The sequence below is a fragment of the Coregonus lavaretus genome (assembly GCF_964263955.1).
Source record: "Coregonus lavaretus genome assembly, contig: HAP1_SCAFFOLD_204, whole genome shotgun sequence".
Taxonomy (NCBI): domain Eukaryota; kingdom Metazoa; phylum Chordata; class Actinopteri; order Salmoniformes; family Salmonidae; genus Coregonus; species Coregonus lavaretus.
The window spans coordinates 326,879-350,409 of NW_028163741.1; the positions used below are offsets into that span (position 1 = coordinate 326,879).

General features: G+C 40.5%; 1 protein-coding gene across 1 annotated transcript in view; it reads right to left on the bottom strand.

The window, feature by feature from the left end:
- The window catches only part of LOC311117812 (lysophosphatidic acid receptor 1-like), a 73,454-nt gene that overhangs the window by 24,875 nt on the left and 25,048 nt on the right, over positions 1 to 23,531 (bottom strand). Inside the window, exon 2 of the mRNA XM_084192720.1 lies at positions 4,713 to 5,475. Coding sequence (XP_084048846.1) covers positions 4,713 to 5,454 — 742 coding nt within the window. The 5' untranslated portion in view covers positions 5,455 to 5,475. The remainder of the gene's footprint in view (positions 1 to 4,712; positions 5,476 to 23,531) is intronic.

The following is a 23,531-nucleotide window of genomic DNA, read 5'->3' on the forward strand; positions in this document are numbered from 1 at the left end:
GCCTCCAAGCATCCAATCAGCACACACGCCTCTGATGGGCGCCTTTGGAACATCGACATTTAAAAATGTCTAATATATAAATGTAATACACACCATCACAATAAATCCATGATTTATTTTCAGGCACTTCTAAAGAAACATTATAATATGAAGAAAATGTATTTCAGAAGAACAGAATGAGTTGGCCTACTGTATGTTATCTGGCTGTGCTCTATGCCATAGGCTGTATGTAGGGTTGTTCGTTAAGCTGACAAGATCCTACTGTATGTTATCTGGCTGTGCTCCATGCCATAGGCTGTAGGGTTGTTCGTTAAGCTGACAAGATATGCTTATAAATCCTGTTCCATTATTTTATATTACATGATTTTATAGTAAGAAGAATATAACTGAACTTAGCTGAATAAAATAGAAAGGATATTTTTCCCATTCCGGAACGATTGCGCATATGAAGTGGCTATGTTGAGCATAAAAATGATAATTTGAAACAGGTCTTATAAGTTAGATTTAGAGGTATTTGGCAACTTTAGTTGTGAATGATACAAACCTTAGAATGTCTTAGAAATCAAAAGATATGTGGGCTGCATGATGTAACTATAGGCTATTGATGATTTGAGAAACTATATAAAAAATTAATAAAATATTTTAAAAAGCTTGCGCTTGGTTCCTTGCCTCAGGACGCTGTTCTCTCATCAAGTGATCATATTTTCACCCATCAGACTATTCAAAATGTAATCTTGTCTTTACTAATATGTAAAATTACACTGAACAAAACTATAAACGCAACATGCAACCATTTTTAAGATTTGAGTGTGTTAAAGTTCATATAAGGAAATCAGTCAACTTAAATAAATTCATTAGGGCCTAATCTATGGATTTCACATGACTCGGAATACAGATATGCATCTGTTGGTCACAGATACCTTTAAAAAAAGTAGGGAAGTGGATCACAAAACCAGTCGGTATCTGGTGTGACCACCATTTGCCTCATGCAGAGTGACACATCTCCTTTGCATAGAGTTGATCAGGCTATTGATTGTGGCCTGTGGAATGTTGTCCCACTCTTCCTCAATGGCTGAGCGAAGTTACTGGATATTGGTGGGAACTGGAACACGCTGTCGTACACGTCGATCCAGAGCATCCCAAACATGCTCAATGGGTGACATGTCTGGTGAGTATGCAGGCCATGGAAGAACTGGGACATTTTCAGCTTCCAGGAATTGTGTACAGATCCTTTCGACAGGGGGCCGTGCATTATCATGCTGAAACATGAGATGATGGCGGCAGATGAATGGCAAGACAATGGGCCTCAGGATCTCTGTGCATTCAAATTGCCATTGACAAAATGCAATTGTATTTGTTGTCCGTAGCTTATGCCTGCCCATACCATAACCCCACCGCCACCAGGGGGCACTCTGTTACATTTACGTCATTTAGCAGACGCTCTTATCCAGAGTGACTTACAAATAGGTGCATTCACCTTATAGCCAGTGGGATAACCACTTTACAAAGTTTTATTTTTTTATTTTTTTTTGGGGGGGGGGGGGGGGGTAAGGGGGGGGGGTAGAAGGATTACTTTATCCTATCTGTTCACAACGTTGACATCAGCAAACCGCTCGCCCACACAACAACATACACATGGTCTGCGCTTGTGAGGCCGGTTGGACGTACTGCTAACTTCTCTAAAACGATGTTGGAGCTGGCATATGGTAGAGAAATGAACATTCAATTCTCTGGCAACAGCTCTGGCGGACATTCCTGCAGTCAGCATGCCAATTGCACACTCCCTCAAAACTTGAGACATCTGTGGCATTGTGTTGTGTGACAAAACTGCACATTTTAGAGTGGCCTTTTATTGTCCCAGCACAAGGTGCCACTGTGTAATGATCATGCTGTTTAATCAGCTTCTTGATATGCCACACCTGTCAGGTGGATGGATTATCTTGGCAAAGGGGAAATGCTCACTAAGAGGGATGTAAAAAAAATGGTGCACTAAATTTGAGCGAAATATGTTTTTTGTGTGTATGGAACTTTTATTTCAGCTCATGAAACATGGGACCAACACTTTACATGTTGTGTTTATATTTTTGTCCAGTATAATTTCGATTTAGAAATTATACTATCAATGGGCAGGAACAGGGTAGGGGAAAAAATACGTTATCTGTATGCACTCGAATAGTGAATGGAGGCCACCTTCCCGCCAGTTCGTTTCAATCATGTTGGGTAGGCTAGTCCGGTTATTTCGTTGCGCAACAGGTGATATTCCGTCTAAACTCTGTGTGCCATGGGCTCTCCAACCCTGTTCCTGCAGCTACCCAGTACTCTGTGTGCCATGGGCTCTCCAACCCTGTTCCTCCAGCTACCCAGTACTCTGTATGCCATGGGCTCTCCAACCCTGTTCCTCCAGCTACCCAGTACTCTGTATGCCATGGGCTCTCCAACCCTGTTCCTCCAGCTACCCAGTACTCTGTATGCCATGGGCTCTCCAACCCTGTTCCTCCAGCTACCCAGTACTCTGTATGCCATGGGCTCTCCAACCCTGTTCCTCCAGCTACCCAGTCCTCTGTATGCCATGGGCTCTCCAACCCTGTTCCTCCAGCTACCCAGTACTCTGTATGCCATGGGCTCTCCAACCCTGTTCCTCCAGCTACCCAGTACTCTGTATGCCATGGGCTCTCCAACCCTGTTCCTGCAGCTACCCAGTACTATGTATGCCATGGGCTCTCCAACCCTGTTCCTGTAGCTACCCAGTACTCTGTATGCCATAGGCTCTCCAACCCTGTTCCTCCAGCTACCCAGTACTCTGTATGCCATGGGCTCTCCAACCCTGTCCCTCCAGCTACCCAGTACTCTGTATGCCATGGGCTCTCCAACCCTGTTCCTCCAGCTACCCAGTCCTCTGTATGCCATGGGCTCTCCAACCCTGTTCCTCCAGCTACCCAGTCCTCTGTATGCCATGGGCTCTCCAACCCTGTTCCTCCAGCTACCCAGTACTCTGTATGCCATGGTCTCTCCAACCCTGTTCCTCCAGCTACCCAGTACTCTGTATGAAATGGGCTCTCCAACCCTGTTCCTGCAGCTACCCAGTGGTTAATTTGGGAAACCAAGTGAAATCTGTTTGGGAACATCAATAGTAACATGTTTTCACAAGGACACATATTTCATTCAACTGTTGACAGCACATCTCTCTGCGTGCTGGAGAAAGGAATGAAGGAGAGAGGGGAGGAGATGGAAACGCACGGTGGTGAGATATTCTGTAGCTAAAAGGTCATGTGTCAGCTTATTAATTATGAAAATATAAACAATGCCCTATTACTAGGCTATTCAAAGTTAAATACAAATGCACTATAATTGTAGGCTATATCTGAATTTGTTTAATTTAGGCTAGACCAATTATGTACCAAATATATCTTAAATCAGTATATTTTTTAATGTTTTTCTGATGTGTGTAATATGTGGTAGGCTATGTATTGTATAAAGGCACAATCGTTATTTACATTTTAGTCATTTAGCAGACGCTCAGTTAGTATTACAGTTAGTGTTTATTTATTTAGTTAGTAACTATGTTAATTCAATTGTTGCTTGGGCTCATTTATAGTCCTATAACTATACATAAGCTGTAATATGTAGGGGTTTTGTATTAATCATCACCTTAAAAAGCACTGGCCATTTCTTTGTGCCAGGCTTTGAAAGAACATCCACAACAACCATGTTTTCCAATCAATATGTTGTTGAACTTATTTTTTCAAATTGATCAATCACAGTGAAGTGAGTTTTAAAGCACAATACTGTTTTGATAATAAGTGTTTGATGTGATTTTCGACTGCATTGATGTCAGAGTGGTTAGAGGGACAATAGAGCCCTGAGTACCAGGCCATTAGGACCTGATGGTTAGAGGGACAATAGAGCCCTGAGTACCAGGCCATTAGGACCTGATGGTTAGAGGGACAATAGAGCCCTGAGTACCAGGCCATTAGGACCTGATGGTTAGAGGGACAATAGAGCCCTGAGTACCAGGCCATTAGGACCTGATGGTTAGAGGGACAATAGAGCCCTGAGTACCAGGCCATTAGGACCTGATGGTGAGAGGGACAATAGAGCCCTGAGTACCAGGCCATTAGGACCTGATGGTTAGAGGGACAATAGAGCCCTGAGTACCAGGCCATTAGGGACCTGATGGTGAGAGGGACAATAGAGCCCTGAGTACCAGGCCATTAGGGACCTGATGGTGAGAGGGACAATAGAGCCCTGAGTACCAGGCCATTAGGGACCTGATGGTGAGAGGGACAATAGAGCCCTGAGTACCAGGCCATTAGGGACCTGATGGTGAGAGGGACAATAGAGCCCTGAGTACCAGGCCATTAGGACCTGATGATCATTTGCGAGTTGGGTTCTACCAAAGCATGTCCAGAGTGCATAAGAGGAGATCACCGTGACTCAACGGTCACATGGAATTTTACTGCGGTCATGACTGATGACTGCCGGTGTGGCGGTAATACGGTCACGACAACATCCCTAGTCCTTACCCCAGGTTCTTGACCACAGTCTCACAGGGATACTGTGTTACGTTATTATGGGATGTTAAGGGTAAGGATGATGACAGTGTTCAGCAGGCTCATCATGGTGTCTCTGTTCCTACGTGGTCCTAATCTTAACCTACCCAGTACCCGTATCTAACATATAGTGTATGTTGTGAAGGTGGTCGAGGTTCTTACCCAATACGATGACGACAGTCTTCAGCAGGCTCATCATGGTGTCTCTGTTCCTACGTGGTCCGGAGCTGTGTCTGCTCATCCTCATGGTCCTCTGCCTCACGTACATAAAGATGTGAGCGTACAGCACCACCATGACCAGGAAGGTGACCAGGTTGAACACGGCCCAGAACACCAGGTAGGAGTTACAGTAGAGCGGCGCCATGCTAGAACACGTGCTGATGTCACAGATACAGTTCCACCCCACCGACGGGATGGCTCCCATGACGATAGACATGGTCCAGATGACTACTATCACCACGAAGACACGCCGGTTGGACATGCGCGTGTGCAGCTGCATGCGGAACACGGTGATGTGGCGCTCGATGGCGATGGCGAGGAGGTTACACACGGACGCCGTGAGGGACGTGTCGATGAGACCCTGTCGGAGCAGCCACGTGGAGACCGTGAGGCGCCGCGTGTTCGGTCCCGTGTTGAACATCAGGTAGAAGTACGCCAGGCCGGCTAAGAAGTCAGCGGCGGCCAAGTTGGCCATCAGATAGTAAATGGGGAAGTGGAAGCGGCGGTTGACGTAGATGGCCACCATGACCAGCAGGTTAGCCAGCATGATGAAGATGCATACTGTGATGCCCAGCCCCATCACCAGCTTACTGACGGTATTCCACTCTGTAGCCAGGTACTTTCCACTGCGGTTGTAGAAGAAGGCAATGGTCTCATTGTAGTAGCACTGTTCCTCTTCCATCATGGAGGCTTCCTATGGGGGGGTCTAGAGGAGAGGAGACAGGAGTTAGAGGGAGTCAGTAGGGTTGTTAGGGGGTCTGGAGGAGAGGAGACAGGGGGTAGAAGGAGTCAGTAGGGGGGTCTGGAGGAGAGGAGATGGGGGTTATAGGGAGTCAGTAGGGTTGTTAGGGGGTCTGGAGGAGAGGAGACAGGGGATAGAGGGAGTCAGTAGGGTTGTTAGGTAGACAGGGTTAGTAGTAATACCAACCCAGGGCCCCTGACCTCCAAGGGGCCCCCATTGATTTTGTTAGTCATTCTCACTCCGATATCATGTTAGCATGGTATAAGTCATAGCAAGGGGTCTGAATACTTATGTAAATAAGGTATTCGTGTTTTCAATTTTTTATACATTTGCAAAAATTACTAAAAACCTGTTTTTGCTTTGTCATTATGGGGTGATTAATGAGGATGTCTTTAAAAAAAATCTATTTTAGAATAAGGCTGTAATGTAACAAAATATGGAAAAAGGGAAGGGGTCTGAATACTTTCCGAATGCCCTGTAAATAAAATACAGGGAAACCACAGTTCAAACGGCGCTCGTAGGAAGTAATGACGCGCGCCATATGCCTCGTTTCCTGAAACTAGTCACAAATGTCGCCAGTAAAAGCCTTGGGTGGCGAGTTGATACAATTCCAAGTCTGGAAGGTTAAAACCACCCCTCAGACTGAGGAAGATGTAAAACTTTCCTTTTTATTCTATGAGTTTTATTTGCCCAAATAAAGTCTGTTATGACCAAGTATACTTTTTAAAGAATGTCTTCGGTATTACCAAGAATAAATATAAAAACTTTGGGAGTCATGCCATTCTGAAGAGGTTTATTTTACCAGTAATATTTATGGGATGACTCCAAACTGTTACAGACCCATATCCATCCTGCCCTGCCTTTCAAAAGTTTTTGAAAGCCAAGTCAACAAACAGATCACCAACCATTTCGAATCCCACCGTACCTTCTCCGCTATGCAATCCGGTTTCCGAGCTGGTCATGGGTGCACTTCAGCCACGCTCAAGGTCCTAAATGATATTATAACCGCGATCGATAATAGACAGTACTGTGCAGCCGTTTTCATTGACCTGGCCAAGGCTTTCGACTCTGTCAACCACCGCATTCTTATTGGCAGACTAAATAGCCTTGGTTTCTCAAATGACTGCCTCGCCTGGTTCACCAACTACTTCTCAGATAGAGTTCAATGTGTCAAATCGGAGGGCCTGTTGTCTGGACCTATGGCAGTCTCTATGGGGGTGCCACAGGGTTCAATTCTTGGGCCAACTCTTTTCTCTGTGTATATCAATGACGTCGCTCTTGCTGCTGGTGACTCTCAGATCCACCTCTACGCAGACGACACCATTTTGTATACATCTGGCCCTTCATTGGACACTGTGTTAACAAACCTCCAAACGAGCTTCAATTCCATACAACACTCCTTCAGTAGCCTCCAACTGCTCTTAAACACTAGTAAAACAAAATGCATGCTCTTCAACCGAACGCTGCTTGCACCCGCCCACCCGACTAGAATCACTACTCTAGACGGGTCTGACCTAGAGTACGTGGACAACTACAAATATCTAGGTGTCTGGTTAGACTGTAAACTCTCCTTCCAGACTCACATTAAGAATCTCCAATCCAAAGTTAAATCTAGAATCGGTTTCCTATTTCGCAACAAAGCCTCCTTCACTCATGCTGCCAAACATGCCCTCGTAAAACTGACTATCCTACCGATCCTTGACTTCGGCGATGTCATTTACAAAATAGCCTCCAACACTCTACTCAGCAAATTGGATGTTGTCTATCACAGTGCCATCCGTTTTGTCTCCAAAGCCCCATATAATACCCACCACTGTGACCTGTACGCTCTTGTTGGCTGGTCCTCACTACATATTCGTCGCCAAACCCACTGGCTCCAGGCCATCTATAAATCACTGCTAGGCAAATCCCCGCCTTATCTTAGCTCATTGGTCACCATAGCAACACCCACCCGTAGTCTGCGCTCCAGCGGGTATATCTCACTGGTCATCCCCAAAGCCAACACCTCCTTTGGCCGCAATTCCTTCCAGTTCTCTGCTGCCAATGACTGGAACAAATTGCAAAAATCTCTGAAGCTGGAGACACTTATCTCCCTCACTAACTTTAAGCATCAGTTGTCAGAGCACCTTACCGATCACTGCACCTGTACACAGCCCATCTGAAATTAGCCCGCCCAACTACCTCATCCCTATATTGTTATTTATTTTGCTCATCTGTACCCCAGTATCTCTATTTGCACATCATCTCTTGCACATCATTCCAGTGTTAATACTAAATTGTAATTATTTTGCACTATAGCCTATTTTATTGCCTTACCTCCATAACTTGCTAAATTTGCACACTGTATATTAATTGTATTTCTGTTGTATTTTTTTGATTTTTGTTTTGTTTTACCCCATATGTAACTCTGTGTTGTTGTTTTTATCGCACTGCTTTGCTTTATCTTGGCCAGGTCGCAGTTGTAAATGAGAACTTGTTCTCAACTGGTTTACCTGGTTAAATAAAGGTGAAATAAAATAAAAATAAAATTTAATTAGATCTGCTTTCATGTTGTTGAGTAAATGGGATAAAGTTATCTTTATATATTTGTTGTCACTTATTAAACTAAGTATTTGATATGTGTTGTGGCCCACTTAAAGGATTGATAATGTAGATAATGACTTATTATTTATATATTTCCTATTGACATTATTTCTGTTTTTTCCACATTCATTTTATATCCTGAGATTTTAGAGTTTTCTGAAAATATTTATAGCAAGGCGGACATTGGGTTTTCAGTATTGGTCAGGTATATCAGGAGATCATCTGCAAATAAGTTTATAAGTTGATATTCATGATTACCAATGCTGATAGCTGTTACGTTTGGGGCAAGGGGACATCCCTGTCTTGTGCCCCCTTTCTAAAGCAATTTAATCAGATAATTTATTATTGGTGTATATTTTTGCTTCAGGACATTTATATAAATATTTTTATTACATTTATTATTTCAGTTGGAAAACTGAAAGCTTCCAACATTTTGAATAGAAAAGGCCATTCAAGATGGTTGAAAGCCTTTTCGGATGGTAAATTGCTGAGGTTGGTAGCGGAATACATTGTGACTCCTGTCAGCCACATCTTCAATTTAAGCCTATAAGATGGTGTGTGCCCTCAGACATGGAGGGAGGCGAAGGTCATTCCGCTACCCAAGAATAGCAGAGCACCCTTTAATGTTTCAAACAGCTGACCAATAAGCCTGTTACTGATGCTTAGCAAACTTTTGGGAAAAATTGTATTTGATCAAATACAAAGTTATTTTACAAAAAAAATAAAAATAACAACAGACTTTGAGAATGCTTACAGGGAAGGGCACTCAACATGCTCAGCACTGACACAAATGACTGAAAGAAATTGATAGTAAATAATTCATATAATGATACTATGCAATTAGAAAGGTTCAAATGCATGTAAACATCACAGCACAATTGAAAAATATATGGCACATGGAAACCAAACGAGGGTGTTCTATGGTGATCGGTCAGAGAGTGTCTGAGGGGTGGGATTAAAGAGTTTATGTTCAGTAATGTATTATTGTTGTGTGATTGCTGTATAGAAAAGTACCATGTACAGTTGAAGTCGAAAGTTTACATACACTTAGGTTGGAGTCATTAAAACTTGTTTTTCAACCACTCCACAAATGTCTTGTTAACAAACTATAGTTTTGGCAAGTCGGTTAGGACATCTACTTTGTGCATGATACAAGTAATTTTTCCAACAATTGTTTACAGACAGATTATTTACATTTACATTTACGTCATTTAGCAGACGCTCTTATCAAGAGCGACTTACAAATTGGTGCATTCACCTTATAGCCAGTGGGATAACCACTTTACAATATGTATATATATTTATTATTATTTTTATTTATTTTTTGGGGGGGTGGGGTAAGGGGGGGTAGAAGGATTACTTTATCCTATCCCAGGTATTCCTTAAAGAGGTGGGGTTTCAAGTGTCTCCGGAAGGTGGTGAGTGACTCCGCTGTCCTGGCATTGTGAGGGAGCTTGTTCCACCATTGGGGTGCCAGAGCAGCGAACAGTTTTGACTGGGCTTAGCGGGAACTGTGCTTCCGCAGAGGTAGGGGGGCCAGCAGGCCAGAGGTGGATGAACGCAATGCCCTCGTTTGGGTGTAGGGACTGATCAGAGCCTGAAGGTACGGAGGTGCCGTTCCCCTCACAGCTCCGTAAACTTATAATTCATTGTATCACAATTCAAGTGTGTCAGAAGTTTACATACACTAAGTTGAATGTGCCTTTAAACAGCTTGTAAAATTCCAGAAAATTATGTCATGGCTTTAGAAGCTTCTGATAGGCTAATTGACATAATTTGAGTCAATTGGAGGTGTACCTGTGGATGTATTTCAAGGCCTACCTTCAAACTCAGTGCCTCTTTGCTTAACATCATGGGAAAATCAAAAGAAATCAGCCAAGACCTCAGAAAAATTATTGTAGACCTCCACAAGTCTGGTTCATCCTTTGGAGCAATTTTCAAATGCCTGAAGGTACCAAGTTCATCTGTACAAACAATAGTACGCAAGTATAAACACCATGGGACCATGCAGCCGTCATACCGCTCAGGAAGGAGACGCGTTCTGTCTCCTAGAGATGAACGTACTTTGGTGCGAAAAGTGCAAATCAATCCCAGAACAACAGCAAAGGACCTTGTGAAGATGCTGGAGGAAACAGGTACAAAAGTATCTATATCCACAGTAAAATGAGTCCTATATCGACATAACTAGAAAGGCCGCTCAGCAAGGAAGAAGCCACTGCTCCAAAACCACCATAAAAAAGCCAGACCACAAAGATAGTACTTTCTGGAGAAATGTCCTCTGGTCTGATTAAACAAAAATAGAACTGTTTGGCCATAATTACCATCGTTATGTTTGGAGGAAAAAGGGGGTGCTTGCAAGCCGAAGAACACCATCCCAACCGTGAAGCACAGGGGTGGCAGCATCATGCTGTGGGGGTGCTTTGCTGCAGGAGGGACTGGTGCACTTCACAAAATAGATGGCATCATGAGGAAGGAAAAGTATGTGGATATATTGAAGCAACATCTCAAGACATCAGTCAGGAAGTTAAAGCTTGGTCGCAAATGGGTCTTCCAAATGGACAATGACCCCGAGCATACTTCCAAAGTTGTGGCAAAATGGCTTAAGGACAACAAAGTCAAAGTATTGGAGTGGCCATCACAAAGCACTGACCTCAATCCTATAGAACATGTGTGGGCAGAACTGAAAGTGCGTGTGCGAGCAAGGAGGCCTACAAACCTGACTCAGTTACACCAGCTCTGTCAGGAGGAATGGGCCAAAATTCACCCAACTTATTGTGGGAAGCTTGTGGAAGGCTACCCGAAACATTTGACCCAAGTTAAACAATTTAAAGGCAATGCTACCAAATACTAATTGAGTGTATGCAAACTTCTGACCCACTGGGAATGTGATGAAAGAAATAAAAGCTGAAATAAATCATTCTCTCTACTATTATTGTCGGGGGTGGGGGGGTGGGTTAATACATTTTTTTTTTTTTACATTGATAGTAAGACGATTGTGGGAGCTGTTCTGTTAGACTTCAGCGTAGCTTTTGATGTCATTGATCATAACCTATTGCTGAAGAACTTAAGTGTAATGGATTTGCATCCTCTGCTTTATTATAGATAGAGAGTTACCTATCTAATAGAACAGAGGGTTTATTGAGAGTTACCTATCTAATAGAACAGAGGGTTTATTGAGAGTTACCTATCTAATAGAACAGAGGGTTTATTGAGAGTTACCTATCTAATAGAACAGAGGGTTTATTGAGAGTTACCTATCTAATAGAACAGAGGGTTTATTGAGAGTTACCTATCTAATAGAACAGAGGGTTTATAGAGAGTTACCTATCTAATAGAACAGAGGGTTTATTGAGAGTTACCTATCTAATAGAACAGAGGGTTTATTGAGAGTTACCTATCTAATAGAACAGAGGGTTTATAGAGAGTTACCTATCTAATAGAACAGAGGGTTTATAGAGAGTTACCTATCTAATAGAACAGAGGGTTTATTGAGAGTTACCTATCTAATAGAACACAGAGGGTTTATTGAGAGTTACCTATCTAATAGAACAGAGGGTTTATTGAGAGTTACCTATCTAATAGAACACAGAGGGTTTATTGAGAGTTACCTATCTAATAGAACATAGGGTTTATTGAGAGTTACCTATCTAATAGAACACAGAGGGTTTATTGAGAGTTACCTATCTAATAGAACAGAGGGTTTATTGAGAGTTACCTATCTAATAGAACACAGAGGGTTTATTGAGAGTTACCTATCTAATAGAACAGAGGGTTTATAGAGAGTTACCTATCTAATAGAACACAGATGGTTTATTGAGAGTTACCTATCTAATAGAACAGAGGGTTTATTGAGAGTTACCTATCTAATAGAACAGAGGGTTTATTGAGAGTTACCTATCTAATAGAACAGAGGGTTTATTGAGAGTTACCTATCTAATAGAACAGAGGGTTTATTGAGAGTTACCTATCTAATAGAACAGAGGGTTTATTGAGAGTTACCTATCTAATAGAACAGAGGGTTTATAGAGAGTTACCTATCTAATAGAACAGAGGGTTTATTGAGAGTTACCTATCTAATAGAACAGAGGGTTTATTGAGAGTTACCTATCTAATAGAACAGAGGGTTTATTGAGAGTTACCTATCTAATAGAACAGAGGGTTTATTGAGAGTTACCTATCTAATAGAACAGAGGGTTTATTGAGAGTTACCTATCTAATAGAACAGAGGGTTTATTGAGAGTTACCTATCTAATAGAACAGAGGGTTTATTGAGAGTTACCTATCTAATAGAACAGAGGGTTTATTGAGAGTTACCTATCTAATAGAACAGAGGGTTTATTGAGAGTTACCTATCTAATAGAACAGAGGGTTTATTGAGAGTTACCTATCTAATAGAACACAGAGGGTTTTCGTTAATGGAAGCCTCTCTCATGCAAATTCAATTGAGTTTGGTGTACCGCAGGGTAGCCGGCTAGGGCCATTATTGTTTTCTGTGTTTCCACTGACCTTGAATAAAGCCTGTGTGTCTATGTACACTGACAACTCAACAGTATACACGTTGGCTGCAACAGTAAAATAAATAACTGACACCCTTAACATAGAGCTCCAGCCAGTTTTAGAATGGGTAACTAGCAATAAGCTGGTGCTAAATACCTCAAAAACAAAAAGCATAATATTTGGGACAAATCACTCACTCAACGCTAAACCTCATTTAGATTTATTGTTGAATACTGTGTCAATTGAGCAAGTTGAGGAGACTAAACTGATGGGTGTAACCCTAGATAGCAAGCTGTCATGGTCAAATCATTTAGACTCAATGGTTTCTAAAATGGGAAGAGGTCTGTCATGGCGTTGCTCTGCCTTCTTGACATCTCAGTCGACCAGACAGGTCCTACAGACCCTAGTTTTGTTGCACCTGGACTGCTGCCCAGCTGTGTGGTCAAAAGAGGGACAGTGTCAGTAACATGCATGTCAATCTCTCCTGGCTCAAAGTTGAGGAGAGATTTACTGCATCACTTTCGGTCTTTGTGCAAGATATTGATGTGTTGAAGGTACCGAACTGTCTGTTCAAGAAGTTGGCACACAGTTCATACACTCATCGGTACAACACAAGACATGCAACCAGAGGTCTCTTCACAGTCCCCAGGTCCAGAACAAAGGCTGGGAAACACACAGTATTAAATAGAGCCATGACTACATGGAACTCTCTGCCACCCCAGTTAACTCAAGCTAGCAATAAAACCAGATTAAAAAACCTGATAAAAGAACTCCTTACTGCACAAAGGGGACTATGAAGAAACACAGCCATTTTATATATTGTAATTTCCACTGTACTATGTATTAGACCTAGATATTGCGTGTATGTACAGATATGTAGGCTGTGTGACGTTTAAAATGTATGCATTTCAGTCCTTGACTAATAATGTTCTGTACTATGTATTATGTCATGTTTGATGTGGACCCCAGGAAGAGTAGCTGATGCTTTTGCAGCGGATAATAAATACCAAATCAGAAATCTGTCCATTCCCGATGCTTTTCTCCCTGTCAGAGTTTTACTAGTGTCTAATATTTATTTTGGGGTGATCTCTGTTTTTAGTGATTATTTTTTGTCTGCTGATAATTGCTTCAGGGGTTGTTCAGTCTAAGAAGGCTGTAGGATCAGTCCAACTGTTGTTTAATTCTGATTTATATAGATTTTCCTAGAAACGTTTAAAATGGTAATTAGTCACGTTGTTGTTTCTAATTAAAGCATTTTCATCCTTATCTTTTAAAATTATAACTGGTTTGGTGTGTATTTGTTTTGTGAGGTGTTTACCAGGTTTATTTGCCTTCAAGTAGTTTGAGTTTATTAACCTGTAGTTGTTGACTCTCTTCAAAAAGTAAAATATCATATTCCTGCTTAAGTTCAGACATTTAATGTTCTTCTTTACCTTGTACAGATTTTTATTGGGCTTTTTCTAAGATAGTGATTTATGTTTATTTAATGAAAACATGACCGACTGCCTTGATTCGGTCTTATGTTGCAAAATTTGAAATTGTGTTTTTTACATTGGATAAAAGTAGAGACTCAGAACTAGACAATTGTATTTCGTACACTGCAGTTGAGGAACAACGGGAAAGTAATTCTCCGTTGAATGTTGATAAACTTGTAACCCCACTTTTTAGAAAATGGCCCTTGAATGTTTTGGTACACCCACCCGGAGAGCTCTTCTTTGTCTACACCCATTCAGCATCGTTCACACCCTCTTAAGCCTTAGCCCCACCCATCTCTTTAAAGAATCACATGTGAGGCCATGTGGTAAACACACGCTATATCAAATAAAATCTAAGTGTATTTGTCACATGCACAGGATACAGAAGGTGTAAACAGTACCGTGAAATGGTTACTTGCATATTTGCATAGTAGCAATATCAAAAACAGAAAGTGTCCAGGTAAAAATATTTTATAAATATTTTATCATTATTAGATGATGCTTACCCGACACAGTTGTCTAAATTGATGGGTCATGTGATGGAAATGCTATAACCAAGCCACATCTAGCTAAGTGGAAGGGTCACTGTTGACTAGACATGTACACATACAATAGACACACCTGGCTAACAATAGACACACCCCCAGACCCACCTGGCCACACCCCCAGACACACCTGGCCACACCCCCAGACACACCTGGCTAATTTGATGGTTCATGTAATAATCCGGCCGAAGTGGAGTCTTGTGTTTAGACATGTAGCTAGCTAGGTAGCTGTGCCTTTTGTTTAGACATGTAGCTAGCTGGGTAGCTGTGCCTTTTGTTTAGACATGTAGCTAGCTAGGTAGCTGTGCCTTTTGTTTAGACATGTAGCTAGCTAGGTAGCTGTGCCTTTTGTTTAGACATGTAGCTAGCTAGGTAGCTGTGCCTTTTGTTTAGACATGTAGCTAGCTAGGTAGCTAGCTAGGTAGCTGTGCCTTTTGTTTAGACATGTAGCTAGCTAGGTAGCTAGCTAGGTAGCTGTGCCTTTTGTTTAGACATGTAGCTAGCTAGGTAGCTAGCTAGGTAGCTGTGCCTTTTGTTTAGACATGTAGCTAGCTAGGTAGCTGTGCCTTTTGTTTAGACATGTAGCTAGCTAGGTAGCTGTGCCTTTTGTTTAGACATGTAGCTAGCTAGGTAGCTAGCTAGGTAGCTGTGCCTTTTGTTTAGACATGTAGCTAGCTAGGTAGCTAGCTAGGTAGCTGTGCCTTTTGTTTAGACATGTAGCTAGCTAGGTAGCTGTGCCTTTTGTTTAGACATGTAGCTAGCTAGGTAGCTGTGCCTTTTGTTTAGACATGTAGCTAGCTAGCTAGGTAGCTGTGCCTTTTGTTTAGACATGTAGCTAGCTAGGTAGCTAGCTAGGTAGCTGTGCCTTTTGTTTAGACATGTAGCTAGCTAGGTAGCTGTGCCTTTTGTTTAGACATGTAGCTAGCTAGGTAGCTGTGCCTTTTGTTTAGACATGTAGCTAGCTAGGTAGCTGTGCCTTTTGTTTAGACATGTAGCTAGCTAGGTAGCTAGCTAGGTAGCTGTGCCTTTTGTTTAGACATGTAGCTAGCTAGGTAGCTGTGCCTTTTTAGGGCTTTCAAACTCCTACTCCTCCCCTAATGTACCAAACGTCTGTGGATTATATTATTGTACATACATTGGAGAATTACTTTATTTGTACTATTTTCTACATTGTGGAATAATAGTGAAGATATCAAAACTATGAAATAACACATATGGATCAAAGCTGTCATCAAGGCAAAGGATGGCTAGTTTGAATAATCTTTAAAATCTAAAATATATTTTTGAGTGTTGAACACTTTTTGGGTTACTACATGATTCCATATGTGTTATTTCATAGTTTTGATGTCTTCACTATTATTCTACAATGTAGAAAATTGTACAAATTAAGAAAAACTCTGGAATGAGTAGGTGTGTCCAAACCTTTGACTGGTTGTGTATATATAGTTAGGTACTGTAGGATAATAGCTCCTGTTAATATGTGCTCCCGAGTGGCGCAGCGATCTAAGGCACTGCATCTCAGTGCTTGAGGCGTCACTACTACAGACCCCCTGGTTCGATGAAACATGATCATGCAACCTTACTGTAGAAATTATTGTTGAAAACAAGTATAGGTTGGAACTGATGCTGTTAAAATACAAGTATAATGTTTTATTCTGAACTGGAATAAACTGACTGAAGCAAGATGCTTTTTGAGGTTAACACACTCACACAGTTCTGGGTTGCTCATCTACAGCAGGAAGCGTTCTCCTGCCTGACTGAGAAAGCAGTAGATGTTCTGATCCAGTTTGGCACCACATACCTATGCGAGTCAGGGTTCTCAACTCTGGCATACTTAAAAAACAAGTACAGAAACAGACTCCATGCTGAGCATGACCTCAGGGTTGCACTGTCAACAACTGAGAACAGAATAGACCTGCTTGTTGAAAACTTAAACCAGCCGCACACCTCTCATTAGGACTGTGTGTGTGTGTATGTGTGTGTGTGTGTGTGTGTGTTTTCTGGTCTACATCTGTGTGATGTTATCAATCAGTTTATTCCAGTTCAGAATAAAAATGATTTATTGTATTTTAACAGCAACAGTTCCAACCTAGATAGATATGTAAGAGTGTTTTTAATGGGGAAAAATAAACATGAATAGCTATTTATATGGGTATTTCATTTCATTGTTATTCGTCTATATTGCATTTGTTTTAGGCATAAGGGCAATACAATTTACCGATATTTACTATAGTTGCATGTTTTCATAAGCTTGGGTCCCAGGAAAACACAGAATTTCTCATTTGGGTCCCATGCTGAAAAACCTTAAGGACCCATGGCCTAACGTTATATCCTAATTTGACTTCTGTGCAGGTCATGTTGTTATTCATATTACCGTCACAATATATCAAATAAAATCAAAGTTTATTCTCCCCACTGAGAGCTTGCCCCTCCCTCCATGCGTCTTATTTGTCTGAGCCTCCTCCCTCCCTTCCTCCGTAGCGCTGAGTTCAAGGTAGCTGGGGGAGAGAGTTAAAAGAGGAGAGAGTGGAAGTGAAAGAGGAACCAGAATGTATTTTTTTAAGAAAGGGCGATACTTAGAACAAGTTTCATTTTCAAACAAATACATGTAAATATATGAATAGCACACGTATGAAATATGGATAAGTAATACGTGTAAATATATTTACACGTTAAAAATAATCATCTTAAAACATATTTAAAAACGCCAAAATCAAATATGTGAGGAATACATACTTATTAAATATATGCACATATGAGTAGTAAATGTATTTAGATATATTCATTTCAAATATTAGATCTATGTATTTGAAATATATATGTGTACTAAACATTAGGATCAAAGAAGGATTTTTAAGCCTTGAGAAAATTGAGACATGGATTGTGTATGTGTGCCATTCAGAGGGTGAATGGGAAAGACAAAATATTTAAGTGCCTTCGAACAGGATATGGTTGTATTGCCAGGCTCAGCGGTTTGAGTTTGTCAAGAACTGCAACGCTGCTGGGTTTTTCCCACTGAACAGTTTCCTGTGAATCAAGAAGGGTACACAACCCAAAGGACATCCAGCCAACTTGACACAACTGTGGGAAGCAATGGAGTCGACATTAATGTTTTGGTACACCCACTGGAGAGCTCTTCTTTGTCTACACCCCTTCAGCATCGTTCACACCCTCTTAAGCCTTAGCCCCACCCATCTCTTTAAGGATTCACATGTGAGGCCATGTGCTAAACAGAGTGAGTACGGTAGTGTACTAAACAACCAAAGATTTCCAGACTAAAGGCTGGTTTATACTACGTCTATCGACATGTCTGTAGACAGTTGTCGCAGTAACATGAACATTCTATTGTCTGTCATTATGAAAAAGTATAAAGACAAAAACGACAGGTTGGATGACATCAGCAGCCTGCTGGTCCAGAATAGCATAACTGGGGTATTTTAACACCAATAAACCCATCTGTTTAAAAATGAATTGAGTATATGTCAATCTAGCAAAACAGGCATCTAAAAGCAACTTTCTAAACAATGTTTTGGTTTGTTTCTAGCTTGTTAGCTAGCTAGCTAACGTTAAGTTAGCCGGCTAGCCAGTTCAAATAATGACCATATCATGCAGCTGACAACGTCTTAACTTTAGCTAATTTGTATTCGTTATTAAAGGAAAATAAACTCACAACAAGATCATTATTTACAAGTTCATGGCGAGCAAATTACAGAAAATAGCTTACGGTTGTGAGTGTGACGAAATAAAAGCAGGGCATTCTACCGGAGAATTTTTGAATTTAGACACTGTCTCAGTATGGGTTGTGAGTGGGTGTGTGCTTCGAGGTTTACCAGATCTTTTTTCGGCAGTTTTCTTGAAGATCATGAATAGCTATTTATTTCATATGGGTATTTCATTTAATTGTTATTTGTCTATATTGCATTTGTTTTAGGGCAATAAAATGTACCGATATTTACATATACAGTGAGGGAAAAAAGTATTTGATCCCCTGCTGATTTTGTACGTTTGCCCACTGACCAAGACATGATCAGTCTATAATTTTAATGGTAGGTTTATTTGAACAGTGAGAGACAGAATAACAACAACAAAACCCAGAAAAACACATGTCAAAAATGTTATAAATTGATTTGCATTTTAATGAGGGAAATAAGTATTTGACCCCTCTGCAAAACATGACTTAGTACTTGGTGGCAAAACCCAATCACAGAGGTCAGATGTTTGTTGTAGTTGCCCACCAGGTTTGCACACATCTCAGGAGGAATTTTGTCCCACTCCTCTTTGCAGATCTTCTCCAAGTTATTAAGGTTTCGAGGTTGACGTATGGCAACTCGAACCTTCAGCTCCCTCCACAGATTTTCTATGGGATTAAGGTCTGGAGGCTGGCTAGGCCACTCCAGGACCTTAATGTGCTTCTTCTTGAGCCACTCCTTTGTTACCTTGGCCGTGTGTTTTGGGTCATTGTCATGCTGGAATATCCATCCACGACCCATTTTCAATGCCCTGGCTGAGGGAAGGAGGTTCTCACCCAAGATTTGACGGTATATGGCCCCGTCCATCGTCCCTTTGATGCGGTGAAGTTGTCCTGTCCCCTTAGCAGAAAAACACCCCCAAAGCATAATGTTTCCACCTCCCAGAGTGGAAAGAACCTTGGCGTGACCCTGGACAACACCCTGTCGTTCTCCACTAACATCAAAGCGGTGACCCGATCCTGCAGGTTCATGCTCTACAACATTCGCAGAGTACGACCCTACCTTACACAGAAAGCAGCACAGATCCTAATCCAGGCACTTGTCATCTCCCGTCTGGAATACTGCAACTCGCTGTTGGCTGGGCTCCCTGCCTGTGCCATTAAACCCCTACAACTTATCTAGAACGCTGCAGCCCGTCTGGTGTTCAACCTTCCCAAGTTCTCTCATGTCACCCTGCTCCTCCGCACACTCCACTGGCTTCCAGTTGAGGCTCGCATCTACTACAAGGCCAGGGTGGCAGCATCATGCTGTGAGGGTGCTTTGCTGCAGGAGGGACTGGTGCACTTCACAAAATAGATGGCATCATGAGGAAGGAAAATTATGTGGATATATTAAAGCAACATCTCAAGACATCAGTCAGGAAGTTAAAGCTTGGTCGCAAATGGCTCTTCCAAATGGACAATGACCCCAAGAATACTTCCAAAGTTGTGGCAAAATGGCTTAAGGACAACAAAGTCAAGGTATTGGAGTGGCCATCACAAAGCCCTGACCTCAATCATATAGAAAATGTGTGGGCAGAACTGAAAAAGTGTTTGCGAGCAAGGAGGCCTTGACTCAGTTAAACCAGCTATGTCAGGAGGAATGGGCCAAAATTCACCCAACTTATTATGGGAAGCTTGTGGAAGGCTACCCGAAATGTTTGACCCAAGTTAAACAATTTAAAGGCAATGCTACCAAATACTAACTGAGTGTATGTAAACTTCTGACCCACTGGGAATGTGATGAAAAAAATAAAAGCTTAAATAAATATTTCTCTCTACTATTATTCTGACATTTCACATTCTTAAAATAAAGTGGTGATGCTAACTGACCTAAGATTAAATGTCAGGAATTGTGAAAAAACTGAGTTTAAATGTATTTGGCTAAGGTGAATGTAAACTTCCGACTTCAACTGTATGGCGGAGACTCAATCAAGCAAGTCGTTTAAAAAGTGTTGATAGGGGACAGAATGCAGTCGGACCATCATATAATTGGCATATACATTACTCTTACTAATTCCATGTGGGCGAGGATATTGGACATTTTATCAAAGCCTATTGGATGATAACTTGTTTTTAACTAGGATAGAGGAATTTTTAACTGTTTTTTTCCGACATAACATAGGTACAGCAAATCCCCTTATAGTATGGGACACTTTTAAATGTGCCTTTAGAGGCCATGCAATTCAGTACTCATCTCAAAAACAAAAGCAATTTAGGTCAAAACAGTCCATACTATCAAAGGAAATAGAAGGTCTTACAGAACAGATAGATAGCAATAAAATCTGTAACATAGAGGCTCAGAATAAATTAGAGGAAAAACAAAAAGAAATGGAGAAACTTATTCAAGAAAGATCAAGTGTAATATATTATAAAAAATAAAGCAAACTGGATGGAATATGGAGAAAAATGCACCAAATTGTTTTTTAATCTTCAACATAGAAATGTTACCAAAATGAATTTACTGAAACTGGTTACAAATGACAGTCACCCATGTTTCACCAAATGATATTTTGAAGGAGGAAGCAAAGTACTTTAAGCATATGTTTTCGTTTCAGTCGCCTCCATCTCCTCTAACTGAAGCTATTTTTTTATTTATTGATTATTTAAAATTAACAGCCATACAGAAAGACTCATGTGAAGGTGAAATTACAGAGGAGGAACTTCTGGATGCAATTAAAGACTTTAAGTCCGGGAAAACTCCAGGGTTGAATGGCTTACCAGTTGAGGTATACCAAACCTTTTTTGATATACTCAGAGGACCATTATTAGCATGTTTTAACCACTCCTATGTAAATGGTAGATTATCACACTCAAGAAGAAGGTCTGATTTCATTATTACTGAAACAGGATACAAGTGGGAAATATAAAGATCCAGTCCATAAAAAAAAAATTGGCGGCCCCTTACACTTCAGTGTTGTGATGCAAAAATTCTAGCAAAATGTATAGCGCATAGACTCAAAAAGTATTGTCGGACATTATTCATTCTAATCAGACAGGTTTTTTACATGGACGATACATTGGAGATAATATAAGGCAAGTGTTGGAAACAATAGAACACTATGAAAAATCAGGGAAACCAGGCCTGCTATTCATAGCAGACTTTGAAAAGGCATTTGATAAAGTATGACTGGAGTTGATATATAAATGCCTGGAGCATTTCAATTTAGGAGAATCTGTTATAAAATGGATTAAAATCATGTATAGCAACCCTAGGTGTAAAATATTAAAATTGTTATTTCTCCGAAAGTTTTAAACTGTCAAGAGGAGTGAAACAAGGTTGTCCACTATCGGCATATCTATTTATTATGGCCATCGAAATGTTAGCTATTAAAATCAGATCCAACAATAATATCAAGAGATTAGAAATCTGGGGCTTAAAAACAAAGGTGTCATTGTATGCTGATGATTAATGTTTTCTTTTAAATCCACAACTTGAATCCCTCCACAGCCTCAGAAATTCTAGATACATTTTCTAACCTCTCTGGATTACAACCAAATGAAGATACATTTACTATATTACGTATTGGATCACAAAAAAATACAATTTTTACATGACCATGTAGTTTACCAATAAAATGGTCTAATGGTGATGTGGATATACTCGGAATACATATCCCAAATTAAATAAATGATCTCACGCCAATAACGTTTAACAGAAAGTTAGCAAAAATAGATAAGATCTTGCTACCATGGAAAGGTAAATACCTCTCTATTTGTGGGAAAATCACCCTGATTAACTTTTTAGTATTGTCCCAGTTTACCTATTTGGTTATGGTCTTGCCTACGCCTAGCGAACTGTTTTTAAAAATTATATAAGAAAAAACATTTCATTTTATTTGGAACGGCAAGCCAGACAAAATTAATGAATAGGAATTCGGAGGATAGAAATTATTCAATATTAAAGCATTAGACCTATCACTAAAAGCTTCAGTCATACAAAAGTTATACTTAAATCCGAACTGGTTCAAATTAATAAGATTGTCTCACCCCGTGTTCAAGAATGGCCTTTTTCCCTTTATTCAGATTACAACCTCTCACTTTCAGTTATTTGAAAAGGAAATCATCTCCCAAATATCACTATTTCTAAAACAAGCCATAGAAAGTTGATTGCAATTTCAATTTACTCCACCAGAAACGACAGAACAAATAATGCAACAAATATTGTGGTTAAACTCAAATATACTAATTGATTAAAAAAAACATTATTTTTTGAAAATATGTTTAAAAAAGGTATAATCTTCGTAAATTATAAAATAGGTAGGACTGGTGGAGTTATGTCGCAGATGCAGCTAACAAAAACATTTGGAAATGTCTGCTCTACCCAAAATTACAACCAAATAATTGCAGCATTACCGCAAAAATGGAAGAGGAAAGTGGAAGGGGGAGAAAGTAAGGAACTTGTCTGTCGGCCCTTTTTATTTATTTATTTTTTATTTCACCTTTATTTAACCAGGTAAGCCAGTTGAGAACAAGTTCTCATTTACAACTGCGACCTGGCCAAGATAAAGCAAAGCAGTGCGATAAAAACAACACAGAGTTACATATGGGGTAAAAACATAAAGTCAAAAATACAACAGAAAATATATATACAGTGTGTGCAAATGTAGCAAGTTATGGAGGTAAGGCAATAAATAGGCTATAGTGCAGAATAATTACAATAGTATTAACACTGGAATGCTAGATGTGCAAGAGATTATGTGCAAATAGAGATACTGGGGTGCAAAAGAGCAAAATAAATAACAATATAGGGATGAGGTAGTTGGGTGGGCTAATTTCAGATGGGCTGTGTACAGGTGCAGTGATCGGTAAGGTGCTCTGACAACTGATGCTTAAAGTTAGTGAGGGAGATAAGAGTCTCCAGCTTCAGAGATTTTTGCAATTCGTTCCAGTCATTGGCAGCAGAGAACTGGAAGGAATGGCGGCCAAAGGAGGTGTTGGCTTTGGGATTAAAGACCATCATTGGTTAAAGAAAATTGTGATAAATAAAAAAGTATACCAGTTTCATTTAAGGACCAAAGGATTGACAGCAGTCCCATATAGATTGCAAAATAGTTGGGAAGAGATTTTTGACGTACCGATCCCATAGCATAGTGTTTATGAACTGATATGCAAAACGACGCGAGATTCAAAACTTATAATACTTTATTTTGTATACAAATTATTATACAAAATTCTTGCTACCAATACAAT